The sequence below is a fragment of the Esox lucius genome, chromosome 12, assembly GCF_011004845.1.
Source record: "Esox lucius isolate fEsoLuc1 chromosome 12, fEsoLuc1.pri, whole genome shotgun sequence".
Classification (NCBI taxonomy): Eukaryota; Metazoa; Chordata; class Actinopteri; order Esociformes; family Esocidae; genus Esox; species Esox lucius.
Window position 1 is genome coordinate 27,022,921 of NC_047580.1, and position 22,899 is coordinate 27,045,819.

At 41.1% G+C, this 22,899-nt stretch overlaps 2 protein-coding genes across 2 annotated transcripts; one reads left to right on the top strand and one right to left on the bottom strand.

The window, feature by feature from the left end:
- Positions 1 to 261: 261 nt before the first annotated feature.
- On the bottom strand, positions 262 to 2,577 carry fam43b (family with sequence similarity 43 member B). Its single transcript, XM_010875347.3, has one exon. The coding sequence runs from the start codon at positions 2,350 to 2,352 to the stop codon at positions 1,339 to 1,341; it is 1,014 nt and encodes a 337-aa protein (XP_010873649.1). The 5' UTR covers positions 2,353 to 2,577; the 3' UTR covers positions 262 to 1,338.
- A 12,182-nt stretch (positions 2,578 to 14,759) lies between these two features.
- On the top strand, positions 14,760 to 19,345 carry mul1b (mitochondrial E3 ubiquitin protein ligase 1b). Its single transcript, XM_010875346.4, has 5 exons — positions 14,760 to 14,822; positions 16,035 to 16,174; positions 16,451 to 16,659; positions 17,980 to 18,191; positions 18,322 to 19,345. Exons 2-5 carry the CDS (start codon positions 16,040 to 16,042, stop codon positions 18,837 to 18,839), a joined length of 1,074 nt encoding a protein of 357 aa, XP_010873648.1. The 5' UTR covers positions 14,760 to 14,822; positions 16,035 to 16,039; the 3' UTR covers positions 18,840 to 19,345.
- Positions 19,346 to 22,899: the final 3,554 nt, after the last annotated feature.

The window sequence follows — 22,899 nt, forward strand, 5'->3', positions numbered from 1 at the left end:
ATGTCTTGTGGTGGTAGATACTGAAATGTATGCTTCTTAGGAAATTGTGGCCATAAGAAGCTTTGCTATGTTGATTCATTTGTGATTTACTGGTATCCTGTCTGAATTTGACTAAAATAAAAATATACAATAATGTCCATATAATCTATTTGTTAGAATTAAAGTACTATAACCAGAAAAACAAGATGCTCAGCTTTGATTGTAGCTAATTGTCCTTTTGTTACTGAAATAAACAAGATTAAATTCTGTAGTTGTAATTGAGGGTATTTTATTCAACACATTTTAATCTCATGAAGACCCGAATCACAATGGTTTTGAGAAAAGACTCATTTGCTATGAATTTACATAAAATAATAAAAAATATTTTTCCGGTCCAACCAGAAAAAATCTCTTACAGTCAAACCAACCATACAGCGTTAACCTTCCTGTTAGAAATATGGCACACTTTTAGACGGCATGTATAGCTGTTATGTTCAAGAAATAAAGAAATGTACAAAACCTACTCATATTTGCTTATACATTTGTCTTCTTAGTCTAAAATGTATCACAGTTAGAAGAACAATGTAAAAGCCTTGAGATCATAGGTGCCCCATTAAAAAAGACAAAAGATTCTGCATTAAATGTCACTACTGACTTCTCATGCATAAATGATACACAGGGTTTCAACAAAATGGCTGCAATAAACATGTCAACTAAATGGCTTGATTCCTAAATTATAGCCCAATTCATTAATCTGCCGGGGGTTAATACTATTAAACTTCTCTTTAGTGTTAAATGCACTCTGAAAGGTCAGTTGTGGAAAATTACATTGTACAGTGTCTAAGTAGAAAGTGTACATATTTATCATACAAATAATCTCTCTGAAAAGTCAGTCCAAAAGCTCTCATAGCTACAAACATATTATTAATTTGACAGTACTTACAAAATGGACCAATTTGGATTCAGGGTATAGGGTAAGTGTGGCATGACAATATTATGGCAATTACAGTCTGTTTTAGTCCTCTCAGTATTTTCTAACTGGCCCTTTTCATTGTGCTATTATCACTTTACAAAACATCTATATTAATACTCACAAGAAACTGCCCCAGTCAAGTGAGACATTGACTAGTGAGTCTTTGTCTGAGCCACCTGGAAACATAAATCCTTTCTCAAACCGAGATTTCCTTTTTCCTTAACCCACAAGACCAGCGGGGGAGAACTTTCCTGACAGACAGAATCCATCCTCTACACACTGCAATCAAGAAGGATAGAACCTGTGACAGGAAGGTATCAGCCAATGACAAGAAGACGGGGAATGTGGCTGTCTTCATACTAAATCCATATCCATGCTCTGTCCTCTCACACCAGAGAGCTGACAAATGTCAGTGTGTTGTTGTTGCTGTCACTGATGTTTATGTTAACGTTAATGTAGCACTCGTCCAGTCCGGCGAAAATGTCCGCTAGCTCCATCTCGTGTGACCCATATGTCTGAGAGAAGTCTGTGTCTGTTAGAGCTTCTTCATCTCCCTCTTGCCCTGCTTCGTCCACCTTCTCATCCCCCTCGTCCTCCATCTCTTCCTCCACATCCTCTTCCTCCTCCTCTGTGATTGAGTACAGCTGGTTGGTGCTGGGGCCACCGGGGCTGTCGGCCGGTGGCCGGTAGTGGCACTGTCCATTGAGCAGCCTCCTCAGGGGCATCAGGGGCACCATGTCCTCCCCGAGGAGCTGCTGCTGGCAGTGCCTGAAATCACTCTGCCTCTTCAGCCGCTTGAACTCGCTAAAGGCTGAGGTGGACGTCTGATAGAGGCTGTGTGCGATGGCTCTGGCCTTCTCCGACTTGGTGACCAGAACGGCATGGCACCTCAGAATCACTGCCTTGTTCTTCACCTGGTGTCTGTAGATCCACGCCAGGATCTTAGGCCGGCAAGGATCTGCCGTGCAGTAAGTAATCCGATTCAGAGAGTAGAGGTGCATGGCCTTCTTTTTCCCTGTTTTGTCTGTACCCATCCTGATGCCCTGAGGTCCCACGATTAACCTCATCTTGACACTCTGCTCTCCGTAGTTGCTCCTTTGCCAGATCTTAGCCACTGGGTCCTGTGTGCAGCCCTCTCCTTTAGCAGTGATGGTGACGACGCTCCCCAGGTAACGAACGTTGTAAGTGGGCTCCTCTCTGTTGAGTTCAACTTTCTGCTTCTTGGTCTGGAAGACGGAGCCCAGCCAGTCAAAGGGAGTGGAGTCTGGGAGCAGGTCAGGACAGGAGCGCAGCAGCGATGACAGGATGGACTGATAGGTCAGCCCGGCACCCAGACTCTTAGGTTTGGCCTTGGCCTCGTCCTCCACCAGAACAAACTTACTTCTTCTCCAGGGCAGCATGGTGCTATCGGGGAGGGTGAAAGGGAACGAACCCTCTGGCCTGCGTGTGTGTGTGTATGTGTGTTTGTCAGCGCGAGTGAGAGAGAGAGAGAGAGAGAGCAGAGAAACAGGGCGGGAGAGCAATATAGAGAAGCAGCTCTGCCAAGCGCAGAGGAAATACTGAGAGCTGTGAGACTCAGTCAGAGTGTTCCAGCATTCGCTCCTCCTTCCTCTTCACCTCCTCCCTTCTCCTCGTCTGTTTGCACCATGCAGCTCTGATCAGTGCTGGAGACTCAGCCCCCGTGCTTCAACACCCCACTTCCTGCACTGTCTCCTTCACTGGGTTCATTTGTTTCCATACTGGGTCTGACACAAAGTGATTGTGTTCAGGATCCAGTTGAACTAAGGAGTCCGAGTGCTTCTTTAAACGTATAAAACAAGAAAGGAAATGAGTGAACACACGTATTCAGAAAGCCAAGGCAAGGAAATCGCAAGGAATTATCCTATAACAAGACACTCATCCAAAGAGAGAACAGCATCCCACCCCCTATAAAAAATTGTTCCGTTGTAAAAGCACTCCCACCCGCTAGCTGAGTGATGTATACCCACCCATCTATGCTAACATAAGAATCATGTTGAATGAAAGTCTACAGATACTCTCCATGGCTCAACAGATTGGCATCATTCTCTTGCACCAACTAGACCGCCTTAATCCCTAGCCTTGACACAGACATTACTGTGTCTTCATGGGAATTGATTTATATTGGTCCAGTTGGGATATGGAGATTAAAGGTCAAAAAGCTCTTCTAATTAATTTCACTGGTTTTGGATGGTGGTTTTACAGTGTTGATACCATATGATAAACTATAAGCATAACCTTAGGAATATCTATGAAATTAACATCTTGGTCCTGTCATTATGGTCCCATATTGCATTTGCCAAAACCACAAGCAATAGGAACACTATACTGCCTGAAACCCAACAGATGCTTAGTGCTGAATTATGCATAGTCACACTGCAAATCAGCAGGATTCTGGGTTGTTGTGAACAAGTTATGTAGATCCCAGTCTCAAGAGCTACCTACCATTTTATCCCCATTTATTTCTTGTCCTTCTCTTTTTAACATATGGACAACACAGCATATCCATATGCAACTGTGAAAGCTGTAATGTCCCACGTGTGACGTGACTGTGACTTCATTGGGATGTGTGGCTCTACTGCTTGACTGTCTCCATCATTAATGTCGGGGCACATCACCGCACAACGTATTCAGTGGACAGTTTTGCAGCAATGAATCATGCCGAGCGTCATTTCTATCTGCCAGTATGGGTGCCAGGGAGAGGGGAAACATTTGTCTTGTGTGGATAAAGTTCTCTAGTGAAAGAATTTCGAACAGAGAACTGAGGAGTTTTCTGTCCAGTTGAATGGGCAGTAGTTGTACATTTGGCTATTTGTGCAATGTGTATTAATTAAAAAGAAAGCATGACTTAAGTTAATGCTGACTAATTCAAGACACAGATTTATTTTAATCTTTTAGACGATGCAATTTGTTAAAAAGCTATTTCGATTATAAATTAGCGTAGTCAGTTCTAACTGGAAACCTGGGTGGTCATTGGTCAGTGACTTATCATCTGATGTCGGGATCCCTCCAATCACAGTTTCAGATTTCTTACTGACTATTTCATTGTCAGGTTACTGATTCAGTTCTGATGTGCACTGATCTCACTAGCATGTGGGAGAGAATCCACACACACACACCCCCGCCGCCACCTGTTTGGTTCTGTTTCCTTCTGTGCACGATTGGTACTTATTGGTATTGCTCATTGCCTGTGGAGATTGCTATTAATTATATTATGGTGTTGACATTGTTATTATTAGTATCGTATTCACGATAATGTGATGGCAGTGGGTTACGCAAGGTGAGCAGAACCTAACGCCAAGACGTAAGAGTATTGGTGGGCATTGTTCTTCAACAAATGGTTAAACTAATATGTGGCATTTTCTGTATGAACGACTAGTATTCTGGGATTTTGAGAAGAGGAGCCCTGGCATTCACTAACCCCTATTTGCAGTTAAACCTGAGTAAAGTGAGTAATGCTCAGATGAAAGGGGCACTTTTCCACAGAAACCTCTAAGCCATCAGCCACTGTACAGTATGACCAAATTATAGATCTATTTTTACTAGGGTTGAGAAACTCTAGAAACTAACTGCAATTTCACCCCCAGTTGTAAGAGAGAAGCATGATACTGGATGGGCTTCATGCAATGGCAGATACAATCAGCTGTCATGAACAGCTCTATATTTCTTTCCTAAATATAGATTGTTTAATTTGTAAGTAATCAAGCTCAACTGATATTGGTCACATGATATTATAGTTTTTTTATTTAACTGTAATATAATCAGGTCAAATGAGAACCAGCCCAAATGCATTTCATTACAAGACATACTAACGAACAAATAAATGCTGATCTCCAAAATCCACTGAGATCTGTTCCATTATGAGTTATCAAAATGTATTGAGATCTGTTCCATTATGAGTTACCAAAATGTTCGGAGATCTGTTCCATTATGAGTTACCAAAATCCATTGAGATCTGATCCATTATGAATAACCAAAATCCACTGAGATCTGTTCCATTATGAGTGTGTATCTAAGGACCATGCTTCACCATGTCTCCCAGTCTCCAGGGAGTTTTATTCAGCGAGTTTATCAGAACAAATGGGACACCATAAATCACTGTTGTGATCAACGACAGCTTTTCCTCTCAGCTTCGGGAGATTAACACAGAAACTTTGCAGCAGTGGTTGAGTCATCCATGATCCACGACTGCCTGGCCATTCTGAGATGGATGCTGGTGTTCATTATTGACTTATCTTACTGTATGTCATCAAGGTTATCGTGCTTTAAAAGTGTCAGTAAATGTCAGTCAGAGACGTCAACCCCTAAACTGTGTTCATTTCCCTTTTCATTTCTCTACACATCTATCAGTCCTTAGTATTTTCCTGATGGAACTCTGCTCATTGTTAGCCTCATCGAATGGATCTTTCTTGAATCTGTTTGAATGTGGGAGCCTACTTCTGAATAATTTTCTATTTTATAATAAAGAGGATGAATGAGCAGTTCCTTTTTACACTCTATTCTATACTTTTTCTCTGACACTGTTTGTACTATGAGAAGAGCATCCTTTATTCTTTTAATAAAATAGCAGGCAGTATTGCCCAAGAGATTTGTTTGGTTTCAGAAATCATAAAAGAAAAGCAATAAGCAAGGGACTGTCAAAATACTGTTCCATTTTCATTCAGATTTAAATCACTGCTGGGACAGAATGTGCCATCCTATTTCCACTCTACACACTTGACCATAATATCTCTTTAACAAGCTTGATGTGTTTTGGAGAATCAGTGATATCAATGTGCCATGGTAAAACAGTCATTACACTGTGGTATTGTGTCCTCTATTCATTAGACTATAGCGCTGGAACAAAATGTCTTGTAGGCTACTGTTTTTAAAAGCATGCATCTAAGAATAATCTGCAGTTTGGGTTTCTTTACAGTTTTCTGGAGCCGTGTATGCACTTGAAATGGCATAGGATGGAACAGGATGGAACAGGATGGAATAGGATGGAATAGGATGGAACAGGATGGAATAGGATGGAACAGGATGGTATAGGATGGAATAGGATGGAATAGGATGGAACAGGATGGAATAGGATGGAACAGGATGGAATAGGATGGAACAGGATGGAATAGGATGGAACAGGATGGAACAGGATGGAATAGGATGGAACAGGACGGAACAGGATTCCAATAAACGGTTGTACCCTTTTCAGACTTACACCACTATTACAATGAAGTGACGATGACAATATTTCATAACCGTTCCTCAGACGAGTTTGTACTTTTTCAGAGGGTACAATTCTGCACCACAATAGAATGTTCAGCTATAAACATTCTGGTATGTTGTGCTGTCATACCTGGCTTACCTAAATATTTTATTTCTACCAAATATCTTGGTAGGTCACAGTATTTATAAACCTCAATTATCGTTTTCCGGAGAGAGTGGTCTGCATGGAGACAGCAGACTGGATAGATATGGGCGTGGAGTTCGAGACTATTTGATTGACATTTCCAGTTGCCTAGAGACTGAGGATGCTCGTCCAGAGTTAGGCGGGCCATTACTTAGACCGCAAGGCATGGTGCTTCCGAAACAATCCCCAGAGATGGTTTCGTGTCAGTGCTGTCATGTACCCTGAAAGACAGACAAATGTGCCGAAGGGCTTAAAAAGTCACATGGTTTTGTATGTCTGAAAAGCGTATTGGGCACAGCTTCTGCTCCAGACTTCCGCACCGGCTGGCTCTTTCTGTCACCCATACCCATAGGTTATCAGCTCTCCCCCAACCCAGGTAATGCTCCTATCGCTACTATAGCAATCCAATTACTCTTATCTGAGCACAGCCCTGCCATCCCTCATCCCAAAAATGTACCAGTTCTTTCTTCTTACCTTTTTTTTTTTTACCTGAGCTGCAGGAGCCTTATCCAGAGCACTGTGTGCTACGTATTCCTATAGCTGAAGTAAAGCTTATTGAATTTGGCTCTGCACGCTACACTCATCCTGTGGACTGTAATGAAAGAATGGGTGGGCCTGGCAGAGAGAGAGAGAGAGAGAGAGAGAAGGAGAGAGCTCTGTCTGCCTTTTAGATGTCTGATGTATGGAGTTACACAAAGGCAGCCAGGAGAGAGAGGCTATGAGAGAGCTGTGCTGAATGTAAAGACCATCAGGGAGAGATGATAGAGCAATGCTGGAGCTCCTCCATAAGCGGCCACAGCCAGCTACCATTCATGCTGATGAAAATGAAGACAAATCAGCCTTCCTTGTTGGGACTGCTGGGGGCGGGGAGGAGACAGACGCCACGTCCCACATTCTAACCCTCGTCCTACACATGTTGTCTTTTTGTGACCCAGTTTCTCACTGGAGTTAAGTAATCCCACAGGCAGGCAGCCACGGGAAAGGTGAGTTATTACATTTTAGTTAACGGAGAGGGTTGTTCATTGGGCTAAATCTGTTTTAAAATTAAAAAAACTGTTTATTATATAGCGATGAACTTCAATTGGTTTCAGGTTGGAGTGTGCACATTTTTCTTCTTTATTACGATGTAATTCTTTTTCAACGTAGACTACAAACATTTTGTATGTAGCCCACTGAATAAGTGCAAGGATTTCTGGCCATTAGCATGTTTGTTTATGCAGTGGTTACAATGCAACAGGTGGAACTGCCCATAAAACCAAGCCCCCTCCAAATTGTCTAAATTAGATTAGATTCAACTTTATTGCCATTGAACATTAAGTGTACAGTACAACAAAATGCAGTTAGCATCTAACCAGAAGTTCAAATAGAAGAGGGCAAGAAATGTACAAGTGTTAAGTGTAGTGTATGTTACAAGTAGAATGTATAGATGTGCAGTGATGGCAAATACAGTGCAAATGTCACGCCCTCCACATCCACCTCCTCATTGTCCGGGCTTTTTCTCTCTCCTGTCTGTCCGTGTACGTGGGGCGCCGGATCCAGGCTCCTGCACTCCAGTTCCTGCTATCCCCCACTGCCCCTCAAGTCTCCGCCCCCGCTATTCATTCCCTCATCAGCCTGCCTTCAAATACCCTGGTTTCCGTCTGTCCGGTGCTAGATCGTTGTTATTCACTACCAGGTAGTAACGTTCACGGCCGCTCCAAACCATAGTTTGAGCACCCAGTTTAGTTGTTCCTTCCAATAAACCCTGTTTATTCCCCGTTACCATGATCCACCTTACCCAACCTCCAAACACCTCCACCTGCCCGCTTGTCAGCCACCTGCTCTGCCTACCCACTGTCCTGTCTGCCTCGCCCTACCTACCCACCTACCTACCCACCTACCTACCCACCTACCTACCTGCCCAGCCCCCACTCTTCCAGCCTGGCCTCAGTCCTTCCATCCCAGCCACCATTAAAACACCCATTTCGTCTCTCTGATTGTGTCTGGTGTCGTGCGCTTGGGCCCACTCGCGGCTCCCCCCGTAACAGCAAATGGCAATTCTTAATGAGTAATGAAGGCAAATAGGGGAGGGCAGAAAATGTGCAAGTATTAAATGTATGTATGTATAAGTGGGAAATTAATAGTTGTGGGATGAGGCAAATGCAAGTACAAATGTCAATTCTGACTGTGCAATCGAGCAAGATGGAGGTGTAAGGGAGTCTGTGCATCTGAAATGCAGAGATAGCAGCAATGAGGTTCCCAAGGTAGACAGGTACATGTAACATCTGAAAAATTCAAGTTCAATGGCAATTCTAAAATAAATGCACTTGTATAGGATGTGCTCATCCCTCGTTTTCCATTATCTTGTGCTCGCCACCCATCCTGTGAATACAGTGGCCACTACATGTATAGCCACTGGGACAGTGAAACATGTTGCGTGGTACTGCCGTTTGGGTCACAGGCAACAGTGGATCAGCAATAGTTCTTATCCATGGAACATGGTCCTACCCTACCACACCTTCAGCCAACCATAAAAACGTACATCCCTACCCAACCTTGTTTCGCCACCTCTAAGCTCTTCTCTGTCCCAGGACCCCAATGGCAGAATCAGTTTCTCCTCAGAGCTCAAACAGCAGAGTCCCTGCCCATTTTCAGAAAAAGTTTAAAGAGTATATGATATAACTCAGCCTGTACTGAAAGGATTTGACATGAACTATTCCCTGTACTACCCTATGGCAGGCATGGCAGACAGGACAGGCTTTCTTCCGAGTTAACTACACTACATGTTAGCATTTCCTACTCTGCAGGAACATTTCTGCAACACCCACATGATCAAAGTAAGATTTTGGAACTTTTTTGGAAAGGAAAGAAAAAGGTGCAGTGGTGTCTTTGTGTGTTCCGGAGCTGTAAGTGCACTACAGTCTGGAATTGGGTGCCATGTAGGAGATTCAAACTAGAGACCTTTAGATTAGTGTACTAGAGACCTTTAGAAGAAGTGTACTAAATACCTTTAGAAGTAGTGTACTAGAGACCTTTAGATTAGTGTACTAGAGACCTTTAGAAGAAGTGTACTAAATACCTTTAGAAGTAGTGTACTAGAGACCTTTAGATTAGTGTACTAGAGACCTTTAGATTAGTGTATTAGAGACCTTTAGAAGTAGTGTACTAGAGACCTTTAGATTAGTGTACTAGAGACCTTTAGATTAGTGTACTAGAGACCTTTAGAAGAAGTGTACTAGAGACCTTTAGAAGTAGTGTACTAGAGACCTTTAGAAGTAGTGTACTAGAGACCTTTAGAGTAGTGTACTCGATACCTTTAGAGTAGTGTACTAGAGACCTTTAGAAGTAGTGTACTAGAGATCTTTAGAGTAGTGTACTAGAGACCTTTAGAAGTAGTGTACTAGAGACCTTTAGAAGTAGTGTACTAGAGACATTTAGAGTAGTGTACTAGAGACCTTTAGAGTAGTGTACTAGAGACCTTTAGAGTAGTGTACTAGAGACCTTTAGAGTAGTGTACTAGAGACCTTTAGAGTAGTGTACTAGAGACCTTTAGAAGTAGTGTCCTAGAGACCTTTAGAAGTACTGTACTAGAGACCTTTAGAAGTAGTGTACAGGTATTACTGTTGTCTGCAAAATGCAAAGCAGGGATGAAAATCAATAACGGCTATAGGCATAGCCCTTACATGACAAAGTTTACTCAATTGCAGAAACCAGGAGGACAATGGGGCAAAGGGTCCCTCAAATAAATATGTGCACAAAGGATCACCAAATCAAGTTCCCCATCACATATTAGGCATTGTGTTATGGGATATTAGCTTTAGTTACTGGGGTATTGAGCAAAGGAACAAATAGGAGAAAGCTAGACTGTATGTTACTGACTGTATTCAATATAGCCTAAACCCAACCGCCTTATAAGCAATGATGTACAGAGGATGTTCTATGTAGTATGCCTGATTCTACCTCAAACTTATAGCTTCATAAGAAAAATCTTTAAACCCTCCTTCAGATGACAATATTTTCCTACCCCCACAGCTCTGTTATTGAAATACTTGACAGTGCCTGGATTAATGGCGTCGCTGTTGGAATGATTTACCATCATGCGCTTTATGCATTATGTAATTTCGCATTCAGCATGTATAGTATATAAATGCGGTCCACGTTTGACGTATACTAAAGGACAGACAGGAAGAGAAAATGAAAAGCTACTATTATAATACAAGTCTGTGCCAAATAGCTTCATTACTCATCCAGTGCTGCTTTTGTTTGCTGTGACTCTCAAAGGCTACCCTCCAGGCTTTAACATTCAGCCCGTACTGTAACTGCTCAGGATGTCATCTGATTTTAATATGGTCAAGTACTCAGGGAGATAGTTTCTGTCTGATCACATGCTTTTATATGCAGGGATTGAATAGCAGGGAAGATTTTTCAAAAGCATTCCAAAGCTATAGGATGAAAAGTGTTTAAAAAAAAAAGTAAATAGTTAGTCCTTTGTGATTTCAAAGGGTGTTTACAGGGAAAATCTCCAGCTGTGCTTTATAATCAGAAAATTGTCAAAAGTCAGCACCACCCCCAACCAAGTCTCAAATCCAGGACTAGTTACGATACTGTAATAAAAGTATTTAAAGCATTACTCTCACTCTGACTCCTCTAAGCAACTTTCAGTGTTTTTTTCTGCTTTAAATATACTGTAAATAACTATGTAATCACTGTCTCAGTCATAGAAATCATTTTTGTCCTTTTGGGATATACAATTATGAATGTAATAAAGAAGAGACAGAGTCCTTCTTTATAATTTATCTAACATTCCTCGCACACAGATTTACTTAGCACAAATGCTTTTGAAGAGCATTTGCTTCCAACTGACTGTTTGAAGAGACAAGTATGACAGACAAAGCACTAATCTGCTCGACTACCAGGTAAGCCTGCACATCATCCCCAACACAGAAATATATGCAGGTTGAACACATCCAAGATCAGAGCCAGTTCTGTAGCTATCCATCTAATCAAGACGGCTTGCAGTGTATTGTGCTTGAAAATATTTAGCATGAGTTAGGTAGAGATAACAAAGATTATAATACTGACAGCTGATGATGACAGAAATGAAATGAGAAAAATAAGTAATATTTCAATCCAATTCAATTATTACTGCCTGATGACTACCCTGCTATTATCCATACACAATGTGTCAGATTTATGTTCTAAAGAATTTTTAGGAGGCAGATAGACACTAAACTGTTCTTCAGTGTCTTTACATTAAAAAACGGGCAATACTTTAGAGCAGAGATTTACAGTTAGATAATAATTCACTATATACTAATCATTACTCTAAAACATGACTCTAAAATATGAGAAATACAGTGTAGATGATCTACAAAAGCTCATAGTCTCAACCTATTGATAAGGAACTGTTAGCTATGGTTAAGGTTGGGAGTATGGAACGAAAAAGCTTTAGGCAAAACGTTCACTTTAAGGTCTAGGTAAGAGTTTGGTTTATTGTTAGGATAAGGGTTTGGTTTTGCGTTGGATCTAAAGTCATTGTTAGCAGGAAGATTGTTGAAATGTTATGGATAGATAGTATGAATACTGTACTTAGAAAGTCTGTAGTGTATCTACAAATGGCCTATGGAAATAAAGCGTCGCCCAAATCAAGTCTAGTGACCAAAAACACATCTATAACATTTGAACGCACTGTTTGTCATAGACTTGATTGGCAATAAATCCACGAACTTGAAAATCAACCGGTGCTGACCCATGTGTATTACCCCATGAAGCTTAGTTGGAAAGGGCATTGCACTTGTGATGTTGGGGGGTAACAGGTTTGAGCCTCAGACTGAAAACATATGCCCTCACTGGATGGGCTGATTACAGCTAAAAGACTTCAATGTAAAAAATATTGGTACCATCGCTCTCCTTGGCCACCAAAAATGAAATAAACCTGTCAGAAAACATCACACACATTACTGATCGAATCAACACACTTCAATATAGATTATAGTAGTGCATGTCAAGGGCATGCGTGTGTTCATTGGGGCGACATGATCCAAAAGAGGGGTGTCTGGGAGTAAAGGGCATTCAAATACATTTCCATGCCCAGAGCAATGTGCTGCAGATGGATGCATCTGTTTCTCTACCTCCCTTCTCATCCTCCAGTCAAACATCCCCCCTTTCCCCTCCTCCATCTGTCATCCAGGGCTATTTACGTCCACCTTGTAGAGGTGGACGGGTCTGTGTATCACCACCAGCGTGGGCAGCACCAACGAGGCCCTCTCTGTCTGATGCTTTCTGATGGCCAGGTTAGAGTTACAAACCCATGCCTATGAATTTGGAAGTCGCACCCAGTAGATTGCATTAAAATGGTGGATGCCTTCAATGGGCGAGGTCCGTGCTAGAACGCATTTCATATTCTCCCAGTTACGTCCTCTATGGTTGGCCTCCACATGGATTGGTGCAGACGGATATTAGGCACGTAGACAAAATCAGGAGAGAACGAGGTTAGCAGTCTGTCCACAGGAAGAAAGGGTCACTTTCACTGTCACTACATAACTGCATCAAGATGACTAATATCAAAACAAACACCCTAGGCATGTTCATTCCCCTTGTTTTTGGTAAAAACATAAGGTTATGCTGCACCACATTTGGAGCTCGGCGGCCTCTGAGCTCTCTCGTCATGTCTCAGACGTCAAGTTGAATCAAACGAACGTCTAATTCGGTCCACTGACTCATTTGACTCTCTAGTACAGTGTTTGGGAATTGTGGTCTTTCATATATTTTTGTTGTTGTCTCACTATAAAGATCTTGGAGACTTTTTGAAGAGTGCAGCAGGTTGTGTCTATCTGAGTTTTGTCCTCGACACTACTGAGGCCCACTGAGCCCAACGCTTCACCGGGACAAGCACACAGCGCATCCAGAATTTGTAACGGCTTTAGAAAGACAACTGAACCATGGATCAGTGTCTTTTGACCCATCTTTTGAGGGCGAGGAACAGCCTATCGTTTCGCTTGAAGTGAAAGTGTCTGTTCAGTGAATGAAGACGTTCATCGGTATCACAGTGAAGGGAAGCCCCATTCATGTTGCAGGGTTCTGTCATACTCTACCTGCTATGCTCTGTACATAGCGTCCTTGTCACATTGTATTATCTATCATTGTCTTAGTTATCTGACCACAAATCATTTTGGGAAAATCAAGTGCCGCTTGTCCTGCAGCTCATTCTATAAAACAGGAAAACCCTTTCCCGGCAACACTGAAGCGAAACATCCTATTGGCTTTTACTGTCCAGCGTTGAAAACGAGCTGATGAAGCAGTGCAATATGCTAATGCTCTATTCATTATGATTGCGCTGCCCCTGAAAAAAAAAGGAATTTGTCCAAAATGGCCCCCTATTCCCTGTGTAGTTTGCTACTTATGACTAGTGTCCATGGGTTGGAGCCGTGCTGTTTAGGATGATGCCTAGTCAGAGAGAAAAGAATAGCTGCTGCCTTTAAAGCTGGGGGTCTGCTGTAGTGAGTGAAAGACGATTTAGCGGCTTTATGAGACTGCAGAATGCAGCTCAGTTAAATGGGTCTGAACTGAAGCCTTCTCTTCCTGGTGCCGTGTGCTGACACTTATCATATTTCCCACTGAATAATTGAAACCTCTTCATCTTTATTACCCCTGTGCACTTGTCCATTATATCACTGTTTTTAATACAAAAGGAAGGGTACTCACCGTGACAAGTGAAAGGATCATGTTGTGTCTCTCAGTTTGATCTCAAGTCTTATTGTGCAGTTGTTCTTTTTTTAATTTTCCTCTTACGCTTGTTCAGCAAATTTCTATGTTTGACCTTTCTATCCATGTAAGCCGACATATTTACATGAAGATGAAAACATTTCTGCAGCATAAAGTGCAGTGTTGGCTCACTAAATTACTAAACTCCCATCTTTTTGTTTCTGATACAGTAGATGCATGTAACACTAATGACTCTCACCCAGCACAATACATAGAAAACTGCCATATTCCTTGCACTGATTTGGATTTTGGAGTTTTACCCTGGACAAAAAAAAAAAGACTGTGTTTATGTTCCTGTGCATCTTATCATCTAATAAAGACTTTGTGTGTTACAATCATTAATATCTTTTGTCCACTTTTTCAATGGGCTTCCCAGGGGTTCCCAACCTTTTTCAGTTACTGTACCACCAACATATTTTTTCTCTGCTTGGAGTACCCCTGAAATACAAAATATTTTTTGTCATAAAATAAATGATTGTTGTTTTCGATTCTTACAATAATCACACTAAACCAGAACCAGTCCAGCGTAATTGGTGGGAAGTAGTCTATCCACGAGATATTATTTAAACATTATGTTATAACTGAATATGAACGATATTAAATGCAGCCCACGCCTGTACCGAATGTTTGATAAATAAATTAACACTGCCCCCTGCTGGTTAATGTACAAAATACTTTTATTTTGAAGTGTATAGGAACACGGAAATATTGTTGTGAAAGGTGAGTGCTAAACTTATTGTGGCTGTATTAATCTAATCTTTGAAACAAATCCATCGGTTTAAAAATATAAACAGAGATAGTTAGCTGGCCATCCCATTAAAATATATTATCTACGACTGTGCATAATATGGCTGATTCCATATGGTAATTATTTAAGCAAGCTAGCAAGCTAGCTAGCTAAATTGTTTCGCTACTGTAGAGCACCAATGTCAACAATCCAGCAGTTTTACGGTTGCTATTCATTCCATGTTTTCTATTCACACTGTCAGTCGCCAAATTGTTTTTTGCGACTGCGAGGTTATCATCAGATAATCATTTGAAATGGCCATTCACCTTCCGTAGGCATATATACTAATTCAAAGTTGAGTTTGTTTTGACCCTAAATGTCATTGTCACTGATAGCTTTTAGCTAGGTTCCATTATCTGTAAATCGATTTTTAGGCGTTACGGAACAACTGACCGAGTGATGTATGGATGCTCTTATGCATGAAATCTATACATCCCATCAAAGTCCAACTAACACATTCACATTACCATAAAAGGTGGCTTTCTAGCTGTGATCTAACACCCAGGCCAGATGATACACTCACTCAGGTTATAACTTGTTTATTGTGTTACTTTGCATTAGTTATTTTACGATCGTGACTTTTATTTATAGAAGCCAAGTCCCACTTGCCCTACAAGCTCATATATAACACAAGAACCCACTACCCTGGAACTAAATCAGATTCTCTGTGACTGTTCAGGATACAAAACTAGCTGAGGAAGCAAATTCCATGCTTAGTCATCTAATCGCAAATTCCATGGTGGTGGAGGGTGTATGACACAGCTTTTCCTCAATAAAAAAAAAAAAAAGAAAAGAAGAAAATTAATAGAAAACAATATATCATGTATATCAAGTTAAAGACATTTTTCAAAAAAATTGCATGAAACCTGCTTTTAACAATTTCCCCCTGGACATTTTACAAAAGTGTTTGACATATCTCAAAAAATATTTGTTGGTAAAGGTGTTTTTGTGAAAATGTCAGTCCTGCTGCGTTACCATGGAATTGCCCTAATCCTCTATTTGTTGTGATTGTACCAAAACACTCTCCGCTGACTTTGTGCCCCCAGATGGCACCCCACCATAGTCCACTGATTTTGACTAGGGCCCTGGTAATCTGACTCCCACCCCGAGGTGGGGTTACACGTGCTCCTGTGTGTCTTTTTCAGATCAAATGGTGGATCGCAGGATGGATCCTAGTGGGAAACCATCCACTGCCCAAGTCCTGTTATTAGCCACCAGCTCCGCGCTGACTGCTGTCTTCTACTCTGTGTACAGCAGGAGGTCAACAACTGTGGCGAGGCTAAAGGTAATCACATTACAGGCTTTTGTCATCCATCTTTCTTATCTACATTATCTCTTTAACTCATTTTCAGAGTGCATTTAGTAGTTAGGATAAACACTGGCATGTGACCCGCTTTGAGCCAATTTACAGTCGCTTATTATTCTGATTATTATTTTTGCAACTCATCTGAACAAAGCCGCACTGCATTCCACACGTCATCACTTTTTCACCAGTGTCAACAACTGCACTGACTGCCACTGATTGTTTTGCCTGTTGTTTAATATGCTTTCTGTTTTACAGGAAGCCAAGAAAGTATCTATTGATCAGGATCTGAAGAACATCTTAACAGAAGCACCGGGGAAATGTGTTCCGTACGCCGTTATTGAAGGCGTTGTGAGATCCGTGAAAGAAACACTCAACAGCCAGTTTGTGGACAACTGCAGAGGTGTCATCGAGAGGTTAACTCTGAAGGAGAAGAAGATGGTGTGGAATCGCACCACCCATCTCTGGTAAGTGCCAAAGCGTGACGAGGTGCTCTGGGGTCATGCTGGTGAGGTTCGTTAGGCTTGGTGAAAGGGGAGGCTAGAACAGCTTGGTGTGGACAAAAGTTCTGTGTGCGTAGACACCGTCACACTCTGACGGTGGTCCACCTGACCCATGCTTATTTAATAACCTTACCGTCGTTACAAAAAAATGTGGTTTGAATGTCTCAATTTCAATTGATTATACCCTATAAGACGCACCTTTCAGCTAGGTTTTTTTTTTCAAATTCACCTCGTGTCATTTGAAAAGGGAATGACAGGACTGTTGATACATTGGTGTTTGTCAGTGAAAAACAGGGTGCTTTCCAAGTCAGCGGATCAAGTGGAATTAACAGCCCAACAGGCGCCAGCGGACACACACCTAAAGCAACACTACATAGTGTTGTAGGGACACATTCATTTAATTCTCTTAGTATGAGACATGGAGCTGTAGGCATCAGTCCCTGTAATGGGGCCCTTCTAATTCACAAACAGTGGTGAACATGTTGTGATATACTTTTGCATAGGATACAACATACCATGCCCCTAGCCCTATGGGACTACTTTAGTGGAATTGTGAACTACATACAACACCATACAATAGGATGCCATTATGCACTGATTTGTAAGTAGACCTACTTTTTGTTAAGACACAGGACACAAGGTGCCGGCCTAGCTGCTAGACTCTCTGGCGCGTATGCAAGGCGTTTGCACACAAAGTGAATTGAGAATGAGATTGCAGCGAACTTGAAGGGCAAAATTACAGGGACTGATGATGTGTGTCCTTGTAGCCAGTGACAGCAGCCTACCATTAGTTTAACTTAATTGTGTGTGTGTGTGTGTGTGTGTGTGTGTGTGTGTGTGTGTGTAGTTTCTCGTGACTCCTGTTAAATGTGCATTGCCAAACCTTTGTAGTCTCTCCCCACAGTGTGTTTGCATTCGTTGAAACCACAGACGTAAAAATTACCTGTCTTGGTAAATGTTGAGAAATAGAACATTTTGAAATGTAAACCAGTTTCCCATTACTCAATGTAAATGACTCGATGTGAATTTATTTTGTTCTTCATAAAAGTAGTTCAAAAAAGTTTTTCACGTGGGATCATTATATTGATAAGTGTCACATGTATCGATGGGCTAATAACACACTTTTGTTCTTGTGTTACCTCTAGAAAAAAATACTTAAACATTAAAACAAACAAAACAAACTTCATGATGAAAAATGTGACGCTCTCCAACACAGCAAGTATTTATATTTATGCAATGCATCTCTTTCAGTGATCTCTTTCTTCATTTCTTTGTAACGGTCAGGAACGAGAGTGAAAAGGTCATCCACCAACGTACAAACGCAGTGCCCTTTGACCTGGCATCTCATGACGAAGCAGTGGCTGCCAGTGTCAGGGTTGTCCGTCCCCTGGACTCCTATGAGCTGGACCTAGAGACCACCTACGAGAACTTTCACCCGACTGTCCAGACCCTGACCAATGTCATCGGCCACTTCATCAGCGGGGAACGTCCTAAAGGCATGGCCATGTGTAGCTCGGTTTAGGTGTACAATAGATTACCCAGCACACGCCATTTAAACATTTCCCATCGATTTGGATGATTCGGATGAAAGCATCCGCTAACATGCACATATGAATATTATCAAAGGTATCCACGAGACGGAGGAGATGCTGCGCCTGGGGGGATGTGTGACCGGGGTCGGGGAGCTGGTGCTCGACAACGACCTGGTGAAGCTCCAGCCTCCCAAACAGGGCCTGAGGTATTTCCTCAGCCGGCTGGACTACGACTCCCTGGTGGAGAAGCAATGCAACAGCGTCCGAGTGTGGAGGATCCTGACGGTTGTTTTCGGCGTGGTGGCATCCAGCACGCTCCTCTACATTCTGTGGAAGCAGTGGGCGTACCACAGACAGAGGAGGAAGGAGAGGAATGTCCTGGAGGAGTTCAAGGAGCGGCAGAGGAGGAGGATGAGGGAGCTGAATGTGGACGAGGCCAGCGTTTCCCCTAGTGCCTGTACGGTGTGTCTGAGCCGGGAGCGCTCCTGTGTGTTCCTGGAGTGTGGGCATGTCTGTGCCTGTGATCAGTGCTACCAGGCTCTTCCAGGGCCAAAGAAGTGCCCTATCTGCAGGGGCACAATAGACCGAGTAGTACCTCTTTATAACAGTTAAAATGCCATTGCAAATGGACTAATGTCATTGATAAAAGGACTGTAAATTTGTTTCTGTATTCATTTTTTTTCATGTGTGTGTCAGGAAAACTGCTGTATGTCGTTTGAAGTGATTCTTGTTGCTTTCGGAAAGTCTTTTACTCAAGGATCAGAATGTCGATTTGAGTTACGTCCATTGATGAAAATGTCTAATAGTTAGTGTCTGTTTTTCCATACTGTGTTGTGTAGAGTCAACTCATAAGTTGAATGCCTTGTAACCTCAGTGTTTCTCCACAACACAGCAAAGATATGTTTAATAAAGAAAGACACGGCAAAACAAATACTCAAACTATTTTGAAAGTATGAGTATGGTGTACATCAGTATGCTATCCACATAGTTATGTAAATGTCTTTGGCCTCCAGGAGAGTGGGATGTCTGCCTTGTATACACTTACTAAACATGGTTGAAAGAGCAAGAATGTGTGCAAGATTTGTTAATTTAGCCAATAAAAAAAAGGAACAAGTTTATTCCATAAGAATTAGGCTTGTTATTGGTCATTTTAAGTAGGAGATAGAAAAACAGTGAAACTATATTTAGAATTGACTATGGTATGCACATTTAACCACATAGTTCTAAATGATATACCACATTGAGCATGTTGTGGTTGATACCTTGAAAAAATACACAAAATTGACTTTTTTTTTTCGCTTGTGGTATTTACATTCCACTATCAGACGTCTATCAGATATTTTACAAGGTAAGACATACTTTAATTAATCACTAAACAGCCTTATACAGTTTAGTTCGTAAAGAGGATGACTATTTTGGATACGATAGCTTACAGTGTAGGCAATTCGGTAGTAATTATCAGTGTATTAACAATTAAGATTTTTCATTGTTCAGTATAGATTATTGACTCACTTTCATTGTGAGGATATGTCAGAAGTATTGCCTTTCTTTATGGTATTGGTGCTGACCTTGAATAATTAATCGATTCCATAGAACAGAACATTATTTATTGGGGAGGGGGGCTGGTCAAACTCTGTACCAATACAAAAAGACAGCAATAACCCCAACCCTTCCCTTGGATTTAAGGACACTAACAACAACATCTACTATAAATATTACAACAAAAACTATGTATAATCATTGTGAAGCATAGGTCTACCTCGTAAATTGATCAAAGGGCTACTGCTAACAGAATTGTTTCTTCCGCTGGCAGTCAGCTCACACAGAATGCGAACCAATGATCCTCTGTTCCGGAACACACAACCTCATCTCTTGATTACTTTGTAATTTTTTTTTTAAGGAGACAACTTCGAGGTAAACCCAGATCTTTCCCACTCGACCAGATATGCATAAAAAATGGATACCTCTTCATTCAGAATTGAAATGACAAAAAGAGACAAACAAACTCAACATGGTGCAGCCAGTCTCATGAATAGGCAAAACAAGCGGCATTGGCCTTTACGCTGGGAAATCTCCCGGCGCTTGTTGTCTAGCCGTAGGCCTACCTCTAACCTTAATTCTAACCTTAACTATTAGCAAACCTTAACCCTTAAGCACTGTTTGTAGAGCACCGCTTCCTTCCATGTACAACCACATCAAGGAGACGACGGCTTCAACGGAGACACTCTCCAGACACGTATCTTCGCAAACCAGAACACGTTTGGTTAGTCCACACTATTGTGTTTAGATGCATGTTCATATTTATGAGACTGTGTTGCCAAAGTTTGTATGTTATTGTCATACAGACACTGTCTAATGATTTGCATATAGCTTGATCATAAACCACTTTATTAGGGTGAGTGGGAGAGCAGTTCTGTTGCACAATGTTCTCAAAAGTTGCAAATAGAAATTCCAATAGGCTGCAGCAGACGTGATTCCTTTTCCACCTAAGAAAATCACACTGCCCTCCCAAAAATATGCACAATTCTACCCAGAGCAAAAAGAAAACTCCCTCCTCCACTGACCAGTCCCACTCCAATAAAAATCGACCTGTCACTTAAGTTGTACTAGAATTACTACTCAACAGATGCAAAAGCTAGTAAATGTTACTGATACTTAATTGTGTACCATTCTAATTGTGTATCTTCTTCCAGACTGAACCATCATTTCTGTAACGTTGCACTCCTGCCACTAAACAATCCATTAAACACACATAGTTTTTGTTCATTAGAGTGTCATAGAAATAATCACCCTGTTATTAATCAGACCCTTTAGTCACCACGAGCCTGTACGTGCCACAGCTCTGCAGTCTGCTGTGACGTCAGAAGAAGTATTTTCTGATAGCCATACTCTCTGAGAACCCTAACCTATTCTCAGGTAATCAAGCAAGAAATGAACCTAATGGCCCTTCCACTGATAATCTTTATGACAAGCTTAGAGGACACATTCCCTCTTCAATACGTACTGCTAAATCACTAGCAGCCTTCTAATTCATTTTTCTTTCTCAGTGTGACTTCTGAAGTGTAGTTCCCATAACAACCTCAATTGCTACTTGTTGTTTCTCCCACTACTACGGTATATATACAGTATCTCACAAAAGTGAGTTCACCCCTCACATTTTTGCTAATATTTGATTATATCTTTTCATGTGACAACACTGAAGAAATGAGACAAACGGCTTAATGCAGTGCTGTAAAATAATGGGGGTATAATGGTGGTATTTACACTTTGGGCCCAATTTGGACATTTTCACTTAGGGGTTGCCAGCGGTTTAGACATTAATGGCTGTGTGTTGTATATATATATATATATATATATATATATATATATATATATAGTAGTGAGAGAATGACTCCTCAGTAGTGTGAGAAACAACAAGTAGCATTTTTTTTGTAAATAGTAGCATTGATGGTAAATAATCTGAACAGTGAGGTTGTTATATATATATATATACATATATTATTATTATTATTTGAATATAATAATACATACATACCTATATATATATATATATATATATATATATAAGCCACATATATATAAGCCACAGATCCCAACAAGAGAGACAAGAGGGCATGAGCTTATTTTGTCAATTGGGCTGGTGCATCAGAAGTGGACATTGGTAGAAGCAGTTGTATTCATTCCAGTAGGCTACAGCTGGAAATCACAAGCTATGATTAACATCTGCAATCACATCTAGGCTACATTTATTGGACATAGTGTATCTGATACCACTCATGTTCAAGATGTATTCTACACTCCTACAGTACAGGAAAGGCAAGTGTAAAAGTCATCCTTATGGTGATGCAAACCATTGAACCTTTTAAAATAATGAACCGTATCATCTTACAGTAGGTGGACAAACAACATCGACATATTCCGGTCTGGTACTAGGCTACCCTGCATGTGTTTAGCACTGAGGCTCTGTTTGATCAGTAGGAAATGCCAGCAGAAATGACGGTCTGTATGTAAAGTCTCCATTCGTAACAGTTGGCTAGAAGGATACAGCACTACGAGCTACTCCAACAAGATATTACAGTAATTCCATACTGTAATAAACTTTAATTCAATAGTGTATATCGTGTCCTGAACATATTTGTTATTCTGGCGCTGTAAACATGATTCAAATAATAAAGTGTTTGATGATTAGTTGCATTAACAAGCTACTAGAAGTGTGTCTTTGTTGGACTAGCTCAGAAGAACTTCAGTGCAACGACTAGGTCACCCAATGGAAATATTGACAGGTGCTGATGGTGCATATTTAATTAGAAGGGTTTTTTGATTATGCATATAAGAGTCTTTTTTGGAAGATAACAAAGAACAGTAGCTTTTAATGATGGTAGTCTACATACTGTCTATGAGAAGAGCTTCTGAATTATGTATGTCTACAGAAGAACTATTTAGCAATGGCTAAATAACTCATCAGAGACTGTAGCAGAATTTGTCCGGGAGCAGGTTTTTCAGGTTTCAATGCTCAGCTCAGAACGCAGTTGATTGGAACTGTTCTACAGTTACATTTTATATGATTATATGTGGAGTAAGGGGGACGTTATAGCAATGACAAAGTTGGGTGCTAAACAGCCTTTTAAATGGTCCAATAGTGGTTTCAGTCTGAGTTACTAGCTCCTGCTGA